The sequence below is a fragment of the Accipiter gentilis genome, chromosome 10, assembly GCF_929443795.1.
Source record: "Accipiter gentilis chromosome 10, bAccGen1.1, whole genome shotgun sequence".
Lineage (NCBI taxonomy): Eukaryota > Metazoa > Chordata > Aves > Accipitriformes > Accipitridae > Astur > Astur gentilis.
Genome location: NC_064889.1, coordinates 26,179,735 through 26,195,424, shown reverse-complemented (window position 1 = coordinate 26,195,424; position 15,690 = coordinate 26,179,735). Strand labels below are relative to the sequence as shown.

Genomic DNA, 15,690 nt, shown 5'->3' with positions numbered 1-15,690 from the left:
CGCCCCGCCCCCTCCCGGTGCAGGCCCCGCCCCGCCATGGCGGCGCCGCGCCGCGCCTGGCTCGTCTTCGGCTTCAGCACCGAGGAGGCGGCGGGGGAACTGGGGCCGGGCCCGGGGCCGCGGCGCCTGGAGTCGGGCCCCGAGGGGATCCACCGTGTCTGGCCCGCCTGGAGCTACGTGGTCGTGGAGACCGGTGAGCGCCCCCCGGGCCGGTGCCCCGGGGGTCCCCGTTCCTCCCGCGGTGCCGGTGCTGCCCTGTGCCGGCCTGGCGCCCGGTTCCCCCTTCCGCGCCCCCCCCGCGCTGCACCTGGATGGCGGGATCTCCGTTCCCCGCGGCGCCGGTCCCCTCGGTCGCTCCTGTCCGCCGCGTCCCCTGACGCCAGACCCCCGGGATGGAACCCCCACCCTCCCACGGCGCCGGTCCCCCGGGGTGTCCCCTTCTCCCCGCCAAGCGCCGGTCCCCCTGCGATGTCCCCGTCCCCCGTCTCAGCGCCGGTCTCCCCCAGATGTCCCCTTCCCTCCCCAAGCCCCGGTCCCCCCGGCGTCTCCCCTTCCCCCCGCCAAGCGCCGGTCCCCGGGATGTCCCCCTCCCAGGGCCGGTCCCCCGGCGCTGACGGTCCCGCCTGCGGCAGGCGCGGGGCTGGAGGTGCGGAGCGCGGGGCTGCGGCGGCGGCTGCCGCCGGGCTGGACCGAGGCGCTGCCCTCCGAGACCCACCTGGTGCTGCGGGGACCGGCGGCGGCCCGGGCCTGGCCGCGGGCGGCGGCGCTGCGGGGAGAGCTGCGGGAAGCGGCCGCCTGGAGCCGGGCCCTGCCGCCGCCGGGGCCCCGCCGCCCGCCGCCGCTGCCGCTGCTGCCCGGCGGCTTCGCCACCCCGCGGCCGCCCTTCTTCGCCGCTCTGCCCGGGGGAGTGAGGGCCCGCCGGCTGGCCCTGGGGCAGGAGCACGTCCTGGTGCTGGGCGCCGCCGGGGAGGCCTACGCCTGGGGCGGCGGAAGGTGAGCGCCGGGGGGGGGTCGAGGGGGTGGGTGCAGGCGTGGGCCGCGCCCGGCCCCGCGGGAAGGGTGCGAGGGACAGGGTGGGGTGCAGGGGAGGGACGCGGGGAGGTGCTTCCGAGGTGAGAAGGGGATGGGGGGGGGGTGCAGGAGGAGGGTGGCAGCGGGTTTGCCGGGCGGTTAGGAGGGAAGGCAGGAGTGCTGCGGCGGGAGGGGAGTGCGGGATGAAGGACATAGAGGGGGAGGTGATGCGGGAAGGGATGCTGAGCGTGCTGGGGGGGATGCGGCGAGAATGATGGGGGGTACAAAAGGGACGCCAGGGAGAATGCTGGGGATGCAGGTGAGAGAATGTTGGGGGCGGGGGGGGATGTCACCCCAGGGCCTGAGCTCTCCCCGTGAGCTCGCAGGCGTAAGACGGACCACTTGGAGTCTCTAGTGTTGATTGATTAGTCAATGTGGTAAAATAATCTAATAAAGTGATTACACGATCAGTAAACTAATTGACTAGTAAACACACCGCTCATTACTTCATCATCCTGTTATTCCGTGTGGTGTTGCGCATAATTACTGAGCTCCAGTTAAGAACTCTTAAGTCCTCTTGATGATATACAACTGCTGTTGAGTTACAGCCCTTTCTCCTTTCCCTCCACCCTCCTGCAGTGCCTGGGGTTAGGGTGCAAGTCTGTCCCTCCTTCCCTTTCCATGCTGCTACAGCTGGGGGGGGCTCAGGGTTAGGGTGTGGGGGTGCAAGCCCATCCCTCCTTACCCTCCCATGTCACTTGGCGTTAGTCCACGCCTCTAGGCTTAGCTCTCCCACTCCATGTCTTCAGGCCAGCAGTGTGATGGAGGGGGGCTGGTGGGTCACCCCCATGCTCTTCCCTGCTGGTCCCAGTTTTGCTACTTCTACCCGAATTTGGCATTTCTCACACTATCATTAAGCAATCTCAGCCCTGTACATCATTGCTGATGTAGTAGGTGTGCTCTCCATAAAGGGTGCTCCCCCTCGGCCCCTGGCTGCCCGCCTCCCCCCTGCTGCACAGTGTTCACCCCTGTGCTGACAGGATCTGGCATTCGCCCAAGCCAGGTCCTGCTGAGCACCAGCACATCCCCCCTGGCACAGGCAGCCTGGCTCATGGCTTCTGGGGAGCACTGGCCCTGCTGTGCCCACCCTGCCTGTGCTCCCATCCCTGCTGGGTCCCCCCCTCACTGGCCCCGTCTCCTCTGTGGGTGCTGGGGCTGTGGTTTCTGTGGGGCCACTGGCTTGTGGCCCTGTCAGGGCGGCCTCTGAGACCACTCAGGTCTCTGCATGACCCCTGATGTCCCTGTGGTCCCTTTTTGCTGAGTCTGCTGTGGTTTTCATGGTACCGGGCCATGTACCCTCCTGTCTGGTCCTGCAGCACTGCTCCTGTGGTGCGTGGCCCTATGCGTGCAGGATGATAAAGGAAGGTTGTTGCAGCACTATAGGCACAACCACAGGATGCAGTATCAAGTATAACGTAGCCACAGGTTTTGGGGACTGTCCCATAAACCTGTCACACCAGTGATGTACAATTGGCAGTTCACTCTCAGTCCCCATTTGAAAGGTTTTTATTCTCTAATGTACTTGCTAGGCCTGTTGGTTTTCCACTCTCAGCTTCTCTCTGGGTGCTGCAGTGATGTCGGGATGTTTCACCATGTCAGGTTGGCTGGGTCCCTGGCTGAGGTTGTTGGTGCATCAGCCCAGCACAAATCTCTCTTTCCTGTGGGCGAGTGACAGCCAGGTACCGCGTCTGTGCTCTGCCTTACCCTTCACCCGGCTGCTTCAAATCAGTGTAAGGTTCAGCTCCCTCTTCTCCTGCTCCTCTCTAACATGTCACAAAGGCAGCCACCTGCAGTCAAAGATCAGTTTGTTTCTGAGACGGATAGTGGTACCACATGTCTGTTAGCACTTCAGTACAAGATCCCTCTGCTAGGGAGAGGAGTAAACCCCTTGGGAAAAGCATCAACCCCTGACGCCATCTTTCACTTGCTAGCAGTTGCACTTGGGTGCAATAAACAGCCTGCAAGATTGTTCAGTTTAGTCTCTTAAAGGTGTTCTCTGTTAGCTCAGGGTTTGCTTTTGCACATGCTGCCCTGGCTGCCCCACATCCAGTAACATTTTCCCAGAAGATCACAGAGGGCGCAGCTCCAGGCCATCCCTTCTCTGGATCGCGTGATTTCTACTGCCTGGCACCTGCCAAAGGATTCCTGCTTCTCCCTTTGCTGCAAGGCTGAGGTGTGGTTACGCATTTGGCAACACAAGCTGCTGGCTCCTACCTGTGCCACCGTTTGTGTCGCTTGTACGCAGCATTGCAGCCCTCGCGGCTGCAGCTGCTCCGAGTTCCTGCCCTGTCCAGCACCATCAGTTCTGGCACAGTGGGCTAAATGTCCCCGGGGCCGCAGCACACGGGGATGCATCCTCTCAGTCCCAGAGCTGCAAAGATGTGCTGGGAGCCGTGGGCCTTTAAAGCCCTGTTACTGTAGGGCTCGTTTCTGGGTGTAGCTGAGGCATCGCTGGGTCTTGTCACGCTCTGACACCACCCCACCCCCACCCCCCAGCTTGGTAAATCCATTGGTTTGCATCTGTACATCCCCAGTACCACAGATGTACATGTGAGGCACCGTGTTGGGATGCCGGTGCGTGATCAACTCTGAGCACAGTAACTATTAGTTGTTAATATCCATAGGGTGGAAGGGATTATGTGTTCCTCTTTCTTTGCTACTTATGGAAAAGAAAACCACCAAAGACTGATGGTTGTACTCAGCAGAGCTGTGTGACTTGGCCCATCGCCCTCCCTCAGTGTATCTATCTGATCGGCTCAGGAGCATTTTGTTCCCCCATTCTCTGTTCACTGCTGGCTGGGGTCTTGGCCAGCTGGTCCTCACAGCAAACCTAAAACTCAGTTTAAATCAGCAGTTGTTGCGTTTGCAGATACTGTATTATCTTGTCCTTCTTGCTTCCCCTCAGAGGAAAGGTTTCTACACTTGTGAACATGTATTTTAGGATTAACATTTTTGAAAGAAAACTAAATGCCATGGTTAAGCTTTTCTCCATGGCTGAGAATCCTCCAGCATGTCCCTATGCCGTGTCCCACAGTGTCACAGCTCTTCTGTATAATGGCTCGGTGCTGGCCCGGCTCAAGCCTTCATAGCCCCTTTCTTTCTGCAGGCTGCGGTTGCCTTTGCCTGCTCGGGCTAGGAGCCCCCTTTCCCCACTGCTGCAAGCACTTCCCTGCTTGTCGGCACTCTGAGCTGCTGCTCGGTGCCTGCAGCTGAGCTTGGGGCCAGCCAAGAACCAGCCCTGCGTTTAGCCCTGCTGGGTGCATCTCTGTCCTGGCTTTCTGCAGATATCCCTGTGAAGGAGAGCAAAAATACTTTCCAGTGTTGTTGCATTAGCACAGTTTTTGGCATCCTGTTCTGACACTTTGACGATCCCCAAGGCTCATCTGCTCCGTGCAGCTGAGCTGTTTATTTTACCTTTCCAACTCTTTCAGCTTTTTCAACAGCTTTGACAATTAAAGCCACTGGTGTGTTATATTCCACTTGCTCGCCACCAACCCTCCCAGTCTGTAACTGTCACGGTTCCAGTCCTGTGCGCAGGTTGCCTGCACTGGGCATCGTCCTCCCACCAGCACTCGGCTTTTCCCTGTTTCTGGACTCGGCTCCTCCTGTCAGTGTGGCGATTCCTTCAGTGGCTCAGGCTCTGCCACCCCAAATGGTGCCAGAAGCCACATGCATCTCATCGCCTTTGGCCATGGCTGCCGCCCCCGGGGCTGTTTGTGTCCTTGGTGCTGCTGTCAGCACCAGTGATTGCACAGCTTGCCCACGCAGGGTGGATTTTTCGTGGGGCAGCTCCCCCACGGCGTGTGTGTCTGAGTCCTGCCCTGCATAGCCCAGATGGGCCTGCCCTCCTTTGTGTGCCCACCATGTGAAACACTCGTCATAGCAATTGGTGCCAATTGGTGCCACCCCCACCCCGGATGAGCCCCACCTTGTCCCCTTGTGGGATTCCCCCCACTTTCGCTTTCAAACTTGGGGGCCAAACTGATTGCTGCCACTGCGCTGTTGATTGCTGGCTCAGCACAGCCCAAGTGAGCTCAGCAAGCAGTTAGCTGAGCAATGGACTGACTTGTAAACACATTTATCAGTTTGGACTTGTGTCATTCACCGCACCGTTGCACAGCAATTGCACAATGACACGGACCCCTGCCTTGCGTTGTGCAGCTGCTACTGACCCACAGCCTTGTGTGCTGCAACCTGCTCTCTGGGCCCCAGAGCCCCTGCCAGCCTCCCATGGCCTGGCACCAGGGTGCAGGGGCACCCTCCTTCCTCCTGAGGCTGGGCTCTGTGCCCCCTCTGCACCCTCCCCGCCATGGGGGGTCCTGGGGGGCCAGGTCGTGGGCAGCAGCAGGCAGGAGGGGCTCGGTCAGGACCGTGGGCTCACGGCGGGGCTGGGAGGTGCGAGGGCTGGAGGGCAGTGAGGTGCGGGAGGTGTGTGTCTGTCTGTCCATGTGTGTCTCCCCACAGGCACGGGCAGCTCGGCCACGGGACCCTGGAGTCAGAGCTGCAGCCGCGGCTGGTGGAGGCGTTGGCCGGTGTGCCGATGCAGGCGGTGGCGGCTGGCGGGTGGCATTCGGCCAGCGTTAGCGGTGAGGGGCTGTGCTGGGTCCAGGTGGTCAGGGTGGCCAGTGGCAGCGTATGGCCCCGGCAGGACCAGTACCCCGTACTGCTGCCCTGTGCCATGCACGGTCGGTGCTGGTGCCCCCAGAGCACTCAGCCACTGCCAGAGGTTCAGGGCTGAGCTCTGCTCCAGGGACATCCCTGATGTGCTCCCTCCCACCCCGCAGAGACAGGAGACCTCTATGTGTGGGGCTGGAACGAGTCCGGCCAGCTGGCTCTGCCCTCCAAAGCACTGGCGGAAGAGGGGGCACAGGACAAGGACCCGGGAGCAGGTGAGGGTGCGGCTGGTCAGGCCAGGGACAGCAGGTGGTGCTGGAACCACAGGCAGTGCCAGCAGCTAGGTGTGAGGCTGATGTGGTTCCAGCCTGCTGCTGATGTTGACAGGGCCCGGTCATTCCTGGGAGCTGAGGGTCGGTTCTTCCCCAGGGGACGCTGAGCTGACGCCCCACCAGGAGCAGCTGGCTGCTGAGGACACCGCATTCATTTCCATCCAGGCGTTCCCAGCATTGCTGGATCTGCCACAGGACCTGGAGGTCAGCAAGGTCAGCTGTGGGTCCCGGCATACGGCCATCATCACACGTGAGTGCCTGGCTCTTGCTGGCGGGGAGGCGGGCAGCACCCCTGCTTTTGGTGCTGCCCAGGAACAGGGGGGTGGCTAACATGGCCTGGGGTTTACCAGGACCTGTTGGGGCAGAGGTGGGTGCTGTCTGATGGGTGCTGTCCTGTTTGCAGGAGGTGGCGAGCTCTACACCTGGGGCTGGGGTAAGTGATGTCTTTGCTCTGGGATGGTGCAGCACCCCCCAGGAACAGCCTTTGGTTTCTGCTTCCTTACCCTTGGCTGCTATTACCTGTATAACGAGTCAGTTTATCAGGGTGAGGTTTCATAGCAGAGCAGTGCCACAGGTTCCTGGCTGGAGCCAGGTGTAGGGGGACGCACTGCTCTCACATTTCCTCCCTGCCCCCACAAGGCCAGGGACCCCTCACCCTGTAATGGTGACCATGACTGTGGTGTCTGCAGGTAAATACGGGCAGTTGGGACACAAGGACAATGCCAGCTCTGACCAGCCACGCCGTGTTGAGTACCTGGTGGCCGAGGGGTTGCGGGCAGAGGAGGTGGTGTGTGGGCCCTGGACCACCTACATCTGTGTGCTGGAGCCATGAGGGCCCCAAAGGCCCCTGCTGTCCCCCAGCTGTCTGCAGTGAGGAAGACACAGGCAAGCTCTGCTCCTGCGTGCCTGGTGCTAGGACCAGCCCCAGCACCACTCTGCCCTCAGAGATGGGGCAGGCGATACCCCAAGACAGGATCTGGCCAGGTTTAGCCCACAGGGAACTGAACTCACACACTGGAACTGGACTGGCACCTGACCCTGCCCAGGCTGCAGCTGCACAAGTGCTGAAGACAACCAAGGGAAAGGCTGAACATATTTATTACATCTACTTTTCATTACATCTACTTTAATACTCATTATTCTACATTACATCTACTTTAATACTCATTATTCTACATTACATCTACTTTAATACTCATTATTCTACATTACATCTACTTTACTACTCATTACTCTACATTACATCTACTTTACTACTCATTACTCTACATTTACTTTACTACTTTCATTACATCTACATTACTACCACAGTAATGGCTGTGGTGGTGCTTCCTGTTGCATACAAAAGACTGTCCCCATCCCAACCCCAGCTAAAAGCTATGCCCAACCCTCCCCAGCTGCAAGGCCACAGGGGGGAGCCTTCGGTCACCCCACAGATACACAAACAACAGCAGCTATATAAACATATACATATTATTCCATTGAACAGTATATACAGAGTTACAGAACAAGGGCACAGAACCTGGAGAATAAATAACAGCAAGTGGGGGACTGTAGTGATAACAAGGTGCAAACTAGTCACAATCAGGGACAGACACATACATACAGAGCTTTGTTAACAAAAGTGCAAACCGGCCCCCCCAAACTGTGCCCAGGGCTGTCATACTGCCAAAGCACTCGGCTTGCTGTCCTCTGCTAGATCGAAGTGCGAGGGAGGGCAGAGGGCAGCACTGAACGGTGCAGAGCAGGTCCTGGGGTAGGACAAGCTGGTCTCCTTCCCAAGGGCAGGGAAGAAGGCCTTGTCCCCCTGTAGCTCACTTCCTTCCTAGTAATGTGTGCTCAGGCACTCACTGCCACAGGCTCTGCCTCTCCACTGCTTTTGGAGGGGGCAGAGGGAGCAGCAGGATACAAGGGGTCAAGCAAAGTCTGCTAACGGAACCTCAGCTAAAGCAAGCCCCCACTAAAGCAAGCCTGCTGTGATGTTGAGAAAGGAAGATGCTTATGGACAATAGCTACAGCAATATGGAGGGTAAAAAGGCCTCTGACGAAAGGCACCAAAGCCATAGGTCTTGTCTGTCCCAGAGCATGCTCAGCAAGGCAGAGCCCCTGTGACTGAGCACCAATACTCACCCCAGCCAGCCAGGCTGTGGCAGGAGCCAACACCCATCGCTGCACTACCCTAACACAATCTTTAATCATAAACAATTGCAAGAATTCCCTAAATAAAAGCAAGTTTTAAAAAGTGTACTTTTCACACCCTACCCCATTAGGCAGAAACACCCCCCCGCCCCACAGAGAGCCAGGCTGGCCAGAGTAACGCCTGGGACCCAGGTAAAAATTAAACCTAAAGCATGGGACGCTTTGGGCACAGGGAGAGCTGTGTAACACTGCCCGAGCAGCGACTCACTACGACTACGACCAGCTGGAGCCTGGCAGGCAGCAGCTCAGCAGAAGGCATTGGTGGTGGTGGAGTTCAGGATGCGGGAAGTACTGTCAGACCTGGAAGCCTTTGAAAGTTCGCGCTGTGGAAACAAGAAGCAGGAGACAGGGATGAGGGGACAGAGAGGGCAGCTGTGCAGATGGCAGCAGGGACAGTACTGTTGCTTTGTGGAAAAGCAGGAGCAGCTCCAGGCTGGCAAGAAGGGCAGGCCAGGGTGCTCCTGCTTGTTTGTTTGAGCCCCCTCCCCTGCTCTGTCTTGCTTCAGAAGAGGACAGGAAAACATTAGCATCAAGTAGCTGAGAAAGAACTAGGAGCCTGTCAGCCTCCCAGAAGCAGGAGTACCTGTTACCCAGACAGCCCCAGGCTGGGAACCACATCCTTCTCTCCTGCAGCAGGCTGGCTGTCCTGGAAAGCACTGCCAGATCAGTAGAAAGCAAACAAGCTGCCCCTTGGTGAAGGGAGGGCACGCAGGAGGACAGGGACAGCCATGCCCAGCTACTGGAGGAAGGGAATACCTAGCAGGAATCTGCCTCCATCACAAACCAGCACCCTCGTGGCCCTGAGGCTGTGCACAAGCCTGGAATCACAGCCCTGCTGCAGGGAAATCCTCAGCACAGCCCCAGGGACACAGAGGGTGCACCACACACCAGCTTAGCTGCCACAAGGAAGAGATGCTCGTGGCTTTCTAGTGTCAGAAGATGTTAAAGCTTAGGCTCAGCCCATCCTAATGGAAGGGCAGAGGCTGCTAAGGGACCTACAGCCAGCCAGAGACAGCAAAGTCCTGTCCATCAGCAGAGAGTACCTTCTTCAGCAGATGGGGCAGCTCCCCAGGCTTTGCTCACCCAGCACACCACAGAGAGACAGCGGAAAAGGTGGGACAGATGCCAGGGTCCCTTTGCAGGCTCAGCTCAGGGGGGTCAGCAAGCAGCGTCCGTAAGTCCATGCAGGCAGCAGGAAAAGGCTTCCTCCCCTTGGGGGGTCAGGAGACCCTCCCCTCCCCTCTCTCACTGACCAGGTTAGGACAGTAAGAGTGCTGCTGCTGCCAGCTGCCCTGGCCACCATACTGCAGCCCCTTGGACAGGCTGGGAAGCATCATCACCCCCAGAACACGTAGCAACAAGTGACCTGGACCCCATGGGTGGTCAAGCTGCTTGCTCAGGCAGCTGGAGACAGACCCACCTTAGGAGAGTGGCTGCATCACTGCAGCGGGGCTGTTCCAGGGGGCCTGGGCCATGTACAGCTTTGCCCCTGCACAGGGCTGGAAGATGCCACTAACATCAGCATTTCTCTTGTGTTTGTGTCTGTTCTCCATTGGGCTGCTTGGAGCCTTTGTGTGACCTGAGCAGTGCTTGGCCTCAGCCACCAAACCTCAATTTTAAGTTCTCGATGTAGGGCCAACAGATCTGCTGTCACAGGCACTAGCAGGAACAGCCCCTCTGCACAGGGACACCAGGAGGGCTGTGCAGAGCTGAGTCCCTTGGGGTACTCTGGGAGGGGGGGAGCACACCCCCTGTGCTGCCCAGTGAGGGGAGGTGGGTTTAGAAGAGGTGAATTACCGCAAACTCAGAATAGGTGCTGGCAACAGAATTAACGCTGTGGTTACGCTGGGCAGGGGCTGTGGGGGTGCACCCACCGCTCAGGGTGGTTCCATTCAGCTGGGACACGTTCTCCTTGTTCCGTTCCCTGTATCCAGGACGGGGGGGCTTTGCAACTGCACGGATAGGGGTCCGAGCCTGGCCAAACTACAGGAAAAAGTGACAGTTAGACAGGACACAAGAATTAAGTAGAGCTAGGGGAGCTGTGCTGGCTTTGCTGCCTGTCACTCTGCAGTGCCAGAGTAGTTTCAAGCTCCAGGAGCCCTCCAGGGTCTAGGGCCCAATTCTGATCTCAGAAACATACAACACCACACATGTTTTGAAGGTCCCCCAAGCTGCAGGCTCAGCCACAGAGGAACAGAAGTATGCTAGAAATCTGGGCTGGAAAAAGATTTCCTTAATGCTAGTACTACCCTACTCCTCCCTCAGGTCCCAGAAATATCCTGCCAGGATCACAGCAGCCTAATACAGCAGTCTATGGACAAACAGGGGCTTTTGCACCCCAGGAGCTTGGCAGGTGAGGCAGTGAAGCACAGTGTGACAGCAGTCAGAGCTGTGCCATTCCAGCTCACTCATCTCCTCCCCAGCTCATCCTGCTGGGCAGGGACACCCTGGAAAGCTCCTTACCTTCCCTCCAGAAGGTGGCAACCGAGATGTTGGTGAGTGGTAGATGGTTCCCCCAAAAGCTGAACGAACGGTGCTGTTGGGTGTGGCACTGGAGATGGAAGTGCCATTGAGCTGAGGGGAAAAGCAGAGCACATGTTACACTGGGAGGAAGCCAGCAGCTGCACCACGCCACAGAAACCAAGGTGGAAGTCCCAGCTGCACAGAGCCTTCTGCCTCCAGAGCACCACAGTGCAACAGACCCAGTTGTCCCCAGGGAAAACAGAGGTGCCTGCGGCCTGGGGCCTTTCTCTGCATCCATTACACTGCCACAGCACCCTGAGCCTTCCCTGCATCTCTGCATTGGACCAAGGACAGTCCAAGACAAGGCACAGCTCTAGCCTAGTGACAGCACTCAGCTCCCAGCAGGGTCCCAGCCAAGCACCTGGGGTTCAGCACATCTACACTGCTTCGCACAGACAGTTTACCTTCCTTACTTTGCCAGGCGTGTGGGGGCCGAGCACCCGGCGCTTGATGGGTGTCCGTGGGGTACTTCCATACATCATCTCTGCCTCAATCTGGCGGCTTTTCTTCAGGTGCTGTGTGAGAGATCTGCACTTACAAACCCAAGCACAACAGCTGTGCAGAGCTGCGGAGCACCTGCTTGCCACTGGCTGCCAGGGGAAGGGCAGGCTTCTGCCAACAGGCAGTGCCCTGCACACAATCTGTGGCATGGCCAAGCAGCAGGTATTTCAACAGAGGTTTACAGGTATCCAGAACCAAGCTGCAGTTCTGGCACAGCTGGGGCCAAGAAAGGGACTCAACACACACTGACACTGATAGCAATGGACACCAATCCCACCATCAAAAAAAGGTGACTGCATGCAGAGCTGCTTCCAGGCAGAGAGTGAGGAGACACAGAACCCCAGGCAGCAGCTGGGGCAGTTCTGCCACCCGTGCAGAGCAGGACCTGTGTTCAATGCAGCAGAGGCTCCTCCAGGTCAGGAGGCAGCACACTTAGCTTCGCACTCACCCGCTCCTGCTTCTCCTTCTCTTTCTCCAGGCGGTATAGCTGCCACTGCTCCATCACATACTCCATGAACTGCTGCCCCTTCACCAGGAAGGCCCCCTCGTGCTCCTGCTTCCAGGCCTGGACCCTGCTCTCCAGCTCCTCCTGCAGCTGATAGGACACAAGGGCAGTGTAGAGAGGCTGCCCTCCTGAACGTGGGCATCTCCACACCCAGAGATATCCCCTGCTGGCTCCAAGTGCTGTGCTCTTCCTCAGTCAGTGCTATCTGGGACTACAGTTTCTTCTCCAGGGCTGAACCTACCTTTGAAAGTGTCTTCTGCAGCTTTGCGCGCTGCTTCTCTTCTTTCAGCAGATTCCCCCCACGGTTGGCAAAGCGACTGGGGTCAGTTGCTTTCCTCTAGTACAGAAGGGAGGTCAGGAGAGAACCAAACACACTACCCAGTCTCACAGCCCAAGACACACCCCACAGAATAAAGGCCCTGGAGGAAGCCATGCCTGCTGCACAGCCCCCCATCACAAACCATACCAGTGCTCTACGTACATCATCCCATCCCCTCACTGACCCACTGTGGTTTCCTAGTGCCTCCTTGATCTTTCACAAGAGCACTTTGCACATGGCAGCAGAGGCACGCACTGCTCGGTGACCTAGCACTGAGCCAGGCGGAGCACGTTCCTGCCTGAACAATACCTCCAGCTCCAGGAACAGCTTCCAGTTCTCCTCCCACTTCTGGACAGCCTCAAACAGATCTTTGTGTGTTTCATAGTAGCTCTTCATCTTCCCCACCTCAGCGTCGTGGAGCTCAAGCAGGGTCTCTGTATAGTCCTCTGGAGAGGATATAACAGCACACTCAGGAGGCACCCGGGATCCCCACACCCCTGTGAGCTGAGGGCAGTCTTTCTCAGCAGCTGGCCTGCCAGCAGGCAGCTTGCAGCTCCCACAGGGGAGTCAATGAGCAGGAAGAGCCAGCACCCACCATCGTAATAGGGGCTGAAGCCTTCCCTCTGCTCCTGACTGTAGAAGCATTTGTCCCAGTAGTCAGCCAGCTCTGCCCGGATTGCCTGAATCACAGATTTCATGTTCTGCAGCTTCAGCTCCTCCAGACGGTCCACTTCCAACTGCAGCTGCCAACAAGATCAGAGCACAGACTCAGAGAAGGCAGCATGAGAAGAAAAGGATCAGAACAGGATTTATATTCTGCCTAAGCTACTTTCTAAGATGAGGCAGTCAGCAGCACCAACTCCCAGCTCCTCTACCCGCAAGGGCAGTTTTTGGCCTGCTCACCTCGCACCTGGCTGCTGGAAGCAGCTCCTCCCTTCTAGCTGAGCAAACAGGAGCATGAAACCCAGAGCTGCTGCTCCCCAGCCCTCCCCCTCCAAGGGCACAGGAGGGTCCTTACAGCTTTCCTGGTTTTGGCTCTGGACCCAGTCATGTGCACTGCAGAAGTCTCTCTCTCCTCCACAGGAACCTGCAGCCTTTCCCAAAGCGCAATGATTCTGGAGCGCAGCTCTGTGCACACAGCTTCATTCAGGGATCGCCGGGCTTCCAGCTACAGAGGGTAAAGCACAGGCTCAGCACCAGCACAGCCTAGACCAAAGGGCACAAGTATGCCATTTGCTCTACTGCACCTAGCAAAGCCACTTGCTCATCTTCCAAGGTCTTGCAAAAGCTCCCAAAAGGATGTTCTAACACACAATCTTGCTGAAAACCAAGCCGTTGCTCTTTACATTGCAATACTAACTGCTGCCAGGACCCATTGACAGCCTCCACAGCAAGCAACACTGCCTCAGTGTGCCAACATACCTGCTGCAGCAGATTCTGGAGGGCAGCAATGTTGTCCACAGACAAACAGAAGGCTTCCTCGTCCTCGCACACCACATCCCGCTCAAAGCTTGTGTCTGGAGTGTGGTCCAGCTCCTCCATAAGGAGGATGATTTGCCGCTTGCTGCTGACAAACTCTTCTCGCCTTTGCTCCTGGAGGTGGTGAGCAGCGTTAGAAACCAGCTAGCACCTTGCGTGCCACCCTCAGCGAGATCTTCAGCCCCTCTCTGCTTACCTTCTCGGCGGTCAGGGAGGCCAAGTGGCGCCTGTAACGATCCAGGTCCTCCAGGCTGGGCACGGCAGTACTGTCAATGCAGAACGGGGTTGTGCAGAGGATGTCACACAACTCTCGATCTTGTTCTTGCAAGGTTTTGAGCTCCTGCTTCCTGTCCCTTTTCTGCTTTAACATCACTTCCACGCGGGTGCGCAAATTCTTCTCCATCTGCAGAATAGTAGTTTCTTCCTCTGCCTAGAAGAGTACAGAAATCAGTGCTTTTCTCCACAGCTCTTGCAGACCTGACTCATATATTTAGGCTTCTTAAACAAAGACCTGGGACACAAGCCCTTGTTCCAAGCAAGGTGTTCCCCAGGAAGGTGCAAACACAGCAGCAATGCTCAAAATGAGATGCTGCAAGACACCTGGCCTCCTCACAACCATCTCTCAGTACCCAACCTGCAAGGAGCCACAAAGCCTTTGGCTCTACCAAATGTCAGGAAAAGTGGTTTTGAACAGATGCTTGCCTTGCGAAGGCTCCAGCCTTACTGAGGTGCCAGGGCAGAGCCCAGGCAGCAGAAGAGTGTTGCCAGCAGGATCCCAGGAGCGAAAAACAATACCTTACCTCAAAGGGGTCCAGCTGGAGCTCCCTGCAGAGGGTGTCAAGCTCCTTCCGACACAGAGCAATGCTCTTCAAGAGACGCTCCTTCAGGCTCTCCTCCTCTGCAACCATCATGTCCAGGAGACTCTGCGGCACAGGCATGGTTAGATAAGCGGGTCCCGGGGATGGAGAGCGAGAAGGGAGCACGAGGGGAGACTGGGCAAGCCACTGGGACCACGGCTAGAGAACTGCTGCTAGGGCCCAGCAAAGAAAGGGCCAGCAGAAGGGCAGGCAGCACAGGGTACCCAGCAGGACCAGGCCGCACAGGGCAAGGGCAGAGGCACAGCGACATCCCCGGGTGTCCCCAACCCAAGCAGGGACCTCTGGGTGCTTCTGCTAGACCTGGCTGGCCCTGTCCTTGCAGCCTGGCCCGGAGGGCCCCGACAGAGCCCTTCTGGGCGAGCTGCTGCCAAGCTGCCCTAGCCCCGGGCCAGGCTGGGGGGGGGGTGGGGGGGCTCTCGCTGCAGCCGCAGGCCCAACGGCGAGCGTGAGCCTCAACAGCGGGCCCGGGGACCGCCCTGTCCCGGCCGCCGGGGATCCCCACCCTCAGCCCTCACCTTGATGTGTTTCTTGACGACCTCGGTGCGCTCCAGGCGCTGCTCCTCGGGGATGCCGATCTCCTCCCAGATGTCCCGCAGCGCCGCCATGGCTCGGTTCAGACACGACACGGCCTCGGCCGCCAGCACCTCACTGAGGGCACCGGGGCCCGCCAGACATCAGCAGCCAGCCAGCCAGCCGCCCATCCTCCCTCCCGGTCCCGTGTCCCCGGCCGCCCGTCCCACTGCCCCGGTCCCCGCCGCCGCCGCCCCCGTCCCTGTGGCTCCAGCCCCCTGTCCCCGTCCCGCACCTCTTCCTCATGACGACCACTCCGCTCTGCATCCACCGCTCGCTCCGCGGATTCAAACTCGCCTCCCGGACGCACTCATTGGCTGCCGCGGGCGACTGCATCATCACACGCCCCGCCCACAACCGCCACTCGGGCCACGCCCTCTCCGTCAACCCTCTCTTCCTACCCGCCGCTCTCGCGACCGGTACCGCCCCAAGCCGGCCGCCAGCCAATAGCAGCGAAAAGCCTTCAGGGCTTCTAACCAATCACAAGCGAGACCGGCGCCGCTGTGTCACGGGTAACGGCACTCCCTCGCAAGGCACTGGGCGCGCGCCCTCAGGATTTGACAGCAACCACGTGACCTCGCGCGGACGCCCCCACCTGGGGCGGCGCCCGACCGCCACTGCGCACGCGCTACATCGCCGCCGCAGTTTCACACCCCCCCACCCCCCCCGGTTCGCTATCGACCCCGGCCCCCACCACAC

The 15,690-nt window shown here is 58.7% G+C and overlaps 2 protein-coding genes across 5 annotated transcripts; one reads left to right on the top strand and one right to left on the bottom strand.

Annotated features, from left to right (window-relative positions):
* The first annotated feature begins 16 nt into the window (after positions 1-16).
* RCCD1 (RCC1 domain containing 1) lies at positions 17-6,996 on the top strand. 2 transcript variants are annotated; one of them, XM_049813491.1, is made up of 7 exons: positions 17-193; positions 633-993; positions 5,536-5,657; positions 5,856-5,960; positions 6,115-6,267; positions 6,421-6,450; positions 6,707-6,996. In XM_049813491.1, the coding sequence occupies exons 1-7, from the start codon at positions 37-39 to the stop codon at positions 6,847-6,849; spliced, it is 1,071 nt and encodes a 356-aa protein (XP_049669448.1). In that variant the 5' UTR covers positions 17-36; the 3' UTR covers positions 6,850-6,996. The 2 variants fall into 2 exon arrangements, with proteins under 2 accessions (XP_049669448.1, XP_049669447.1); XM_049813490.1 differs by having other exon boundaries at positions 6,073-6,267.
* A 151-nt stretch (positions 6,997-7,147) lies between these two features.
* Positions 7,148-15,627, bottom strand: PRC1 (protein regulator of cytokinesis 1). 3 transcript variants are annotated; one of them, XM_049813478.1, is made up of 14 exons: positions 15,227-15,627; positions 14,937-15,069; positions 14,344-14,466; positions 13,740-13,973; positions 13,487-13,657; positions 13,083-13,232; positions 12,660-12,807; positions 12,374-12,510; positions 11,987-12,082; positions 11,689-11,835; positions 11,144-11,254; positions 10,680-10,790; positions 10,014-10,199; positions 7,148-8,539 (listed from the first exon to the last, which is right to left on the bottom strand). In XM_049813478.1, exons 1-14 carry the CDS (start codon positions 15,328-15,330, stop codon positions 8,462-8,464), a joined length of 1,929 nt encoding a protein of 642 aa, XP_049669435.1. In that variant the 5' UTR covers positions 15,331-15,627; the 3' UTR covers positions 7,148-8,461. The 3 variants fall into 3 exon arrangements, with proteins under 3 accessions (XP_049669435.1, XP_049669436.1, XP_049669437.1); XM_049813479.1 differs by having other exon boundaries at positions 11,153-11,254; XM_049813480.1 differs by having other exon boundaries at positions 10,091-10,199; positions 15,227-15,626.
* Positions 15,628-15,690: the final 63 nt, after the last annotated feature.